The sequence below is a fragment of the Rhinopithecus bieti genome, unplaced genomic scaffold (assembly GCF_001698545.2).
Source record: "Rhinopithecus bieti isolate Rb0 unplaced genomic scaffold, ASM169854v2 scaffold_16175, whole genome shotgun sequence".
Classification (NCBI taxonomy): Eukaryota; Metazoa; Chordata; class Mammalia; order Primates; family Cercopithecidae; genus Rhinopithecus; species Rhinopithecus bieti.
This window is the reverse complement of record NW_016808491.1, coordinates 761,731-764,172: the sequence shown is the minus strand read 5'-3', so window position 1 is coordinate 764,172 and position 2,442 is coordinate 761,731. Positions and strand designations below refer to the sequence as shown.

The 2,442-nt window shown below is 54.0% G+C and overlaps 1 protein-coding gene across 1 annotated transcript in view; it reads right to left on the bottom strand.

Moving 5' to 3' along the window:
- SUSD1 (sushi domain containing 1) overlaps positions 1–700 on the bottom strand; it is a 52,331-nt gene extending 51,631 nt beyond the window's left edge. The window contains exons 1-2 of the mRNA XM_017886744.1: positions 577–700; positions 269–319 (exon numbers count right to left, since the gene is read on the bottom strand). Of these exons, the coding sequence (XP_017742233.1) occupies positions 269–319; positions 577–700 (175 nt within the window). The remainder of the gene's footprint in view (positions 1–268; positions 320–576) is intronic.
- Positions 701–2,442: the final 1,742 nt, after the last annotated feature.

The following is a 2,442-nucleotide window of genomic DNA, read 5'->3' as shown; positions in this document are numbered from 1 at the left end:
ACCCCGGGGCCCCCGGCCCATGCCGCCGCCCGTCCCTCCCGGTGCGCCCGCGGCTCCTCCCGGGCCCCTCGGGGCGCAGAGATAAGGCTGCAGGCGCCGCGGGGAGGGGACCAGCCGGCGGCTTCCGGCTCCGCAGGGGGAAGCGGGGAGCGCTGCGGGGTCCCGGGGAGGCCGCGGGGCGCGGGTCCTTCCTCCTGGCAGGGTCTGGGCGCTGGACACGCCCGTTCCGTGTCGGTCTCTGGCTCCGCGGGTTCACTACTTAGCGCACCTGCTGCGTGCCAGGCCCTCTCGCCGCTCACATTCGCAAAGGGGACAGACACTCATCGGATAATGACACAGCTGGAGGCAGAGCCCCGGAGAGTGCTGGGGAGGAAGTGTCTCGGGGAATCCAAGCCGCTCGGGGGCTCAGGGAGGGACCCCCGGGGAGACGGGTGAGGGGAACAAAGGGCAGAAATCTTCGAGGACGTGAAAGAGAGCTGGATGAGGTGACCGCAGCGCAAGGCCCAGGTGAGAGGTCGGAAGACCCAGGCCCGGGCCACCCAGGGGCGACACACTTGACCAGTGACACCTGATCACCTGGTGTGAAAGAGAGTAGGACTGTGATGGAGGGAGGGACTGGCATCAGTCCCCGCTGCTCCGAGGACACCCAGCTTGGGACGCGCTGATGCCAGCCCCTCCCTCCATCACAGCCATATTCCATCCCCAGGGAGGGAGTAAGCCAAGATCCAAGGAGGGAGTAAGCCAAGATCCAAAGATGAGAAGGACGTTGGGGAGGAATCTAAGCGAGAGTTTGTTGTAGAAATGGAGAATGGGGACCTAGAGTGGGAGCAGAGGGTTGGAGACAGGCGTTGAGCTGCAGAGGGAAGTTAGCCCTCCTAACCCAAGTGAAGGAGGTCGCTGGGAAGCTGCACAGTTTTAAGCAGGGAATGACTTCATCACTGACACATCTCTGTCTGTTCTGTGGCATTAGGATTGGGGTTGAGATTGGGATGTGGAAGGCAGAGTCCAGCCCGGAGTTGCTGCAGGAATCAGGCAATAGAAGACATGTCCTGGCCCGGTGCAGTGGCTCACACCTGTAATCCTAACACTGTGGGAGGTCGAGGCGGGTGGGTCACTTGAGGTCAGGAGCTCGAGACCAGCCTGGCCAACTTGGTGAAACCCTGTCTCTACTGAAAAAAAAAAAAAAGAAAAGAAAAAAATTAGGCGAGCGTGGTGGCAGGCACCTGTAATCCTAGCTGCTGGGGAAGCTGAGGTGGGAGAATCACTTGAACCCAGGAGGCAGAGGTTGAAATGAGCCGGGCTAGCACCACTGCACTCCAGACTGGGTGACAGAGTGAGACTCCAGATAGATAGATAGGTAGGTAGGTAGGTAGGTAGGTAGATAGATAGATAGATAGATAGATAGATAGATAGATAGATATGTCCTACAGCTGGGCATTGACAAATGAGTGTGAAGAGGGCAGTGTGTAAGAGTGGAATCCACTGGGTTTTGTGACTAGTGGGAGAGAAGGATATAAATAAGATCCGGTTTGAAGGCTTTGAGCTTGTGATGTCTGTGGGAGAGCATCCGAGAGCAGGCACCCCACTACTTCTCCCCATATCCTCACTTGCTTACTCTCTGCCATGAGCCTGCCCTAAATCTAACCACTTTCAAACACACCCATACAAGGGCTAGAGTGGTGGAGTCACAGTAGTTAAAAATCAACTTCAAGCTGGGTGAAGTGTGGCGTGCCTGTAGTCCCAGCTACTAAAGAGGCTGAAGGGCAGGAGAATTGCTTGAGCCCAGGAATTCAAGGCCCACGTGGGCAATAGAGTGAGACCCCCACTCTGTTAAAACAAACAAACAAACAAAAACAACAAAGAAAAACTCATCTTCCTAGGCTCTTTTTTCCTCTTGGGGAGACAGGGGTTGGTTCTGTTGCCCAGGCTGGAGTGCACAGCTCACCACAGCCTCAACCTCCTGGGCTCAGGCAGTCCTCCAGCCTCAGCCTCCCCAGTAGCTGGGACTACAGGGGTGCAGCATCATACCCGGCTCATTTAAAAAAAATTTTTTTTTTTTTTTTTTTTTTTTGTAGCGACAGGATCTGGCTATGTTACCCATGCTGGTCTCCAACTCCTTGGCTCAAGCAGTCCTCCCACTTTGGTCTCCCAAAGTGCTGGGATTACAGGAGTGAGCCACTGCACCCAGCCTCACAAGCCCTTTTCTTAGCAGGCTTTCTTGAAAATTATTTTTGATCAACAAAGACAGGCGCCTGTTTGGGGAGCAATGGATGGTGTGGTGTGTCTCTATTATTTAGACAAATTTTTTAAGTTCAGCTCTCCATAAACTTGGAACTTAGAAATCATGTGATTGTTTCAACAAATATACCATTCACTTAAGATTTTTAACCAACCTATACCATTTCATCCCCACTGTGGCCCCTTGCAAAATAAATAAATTTA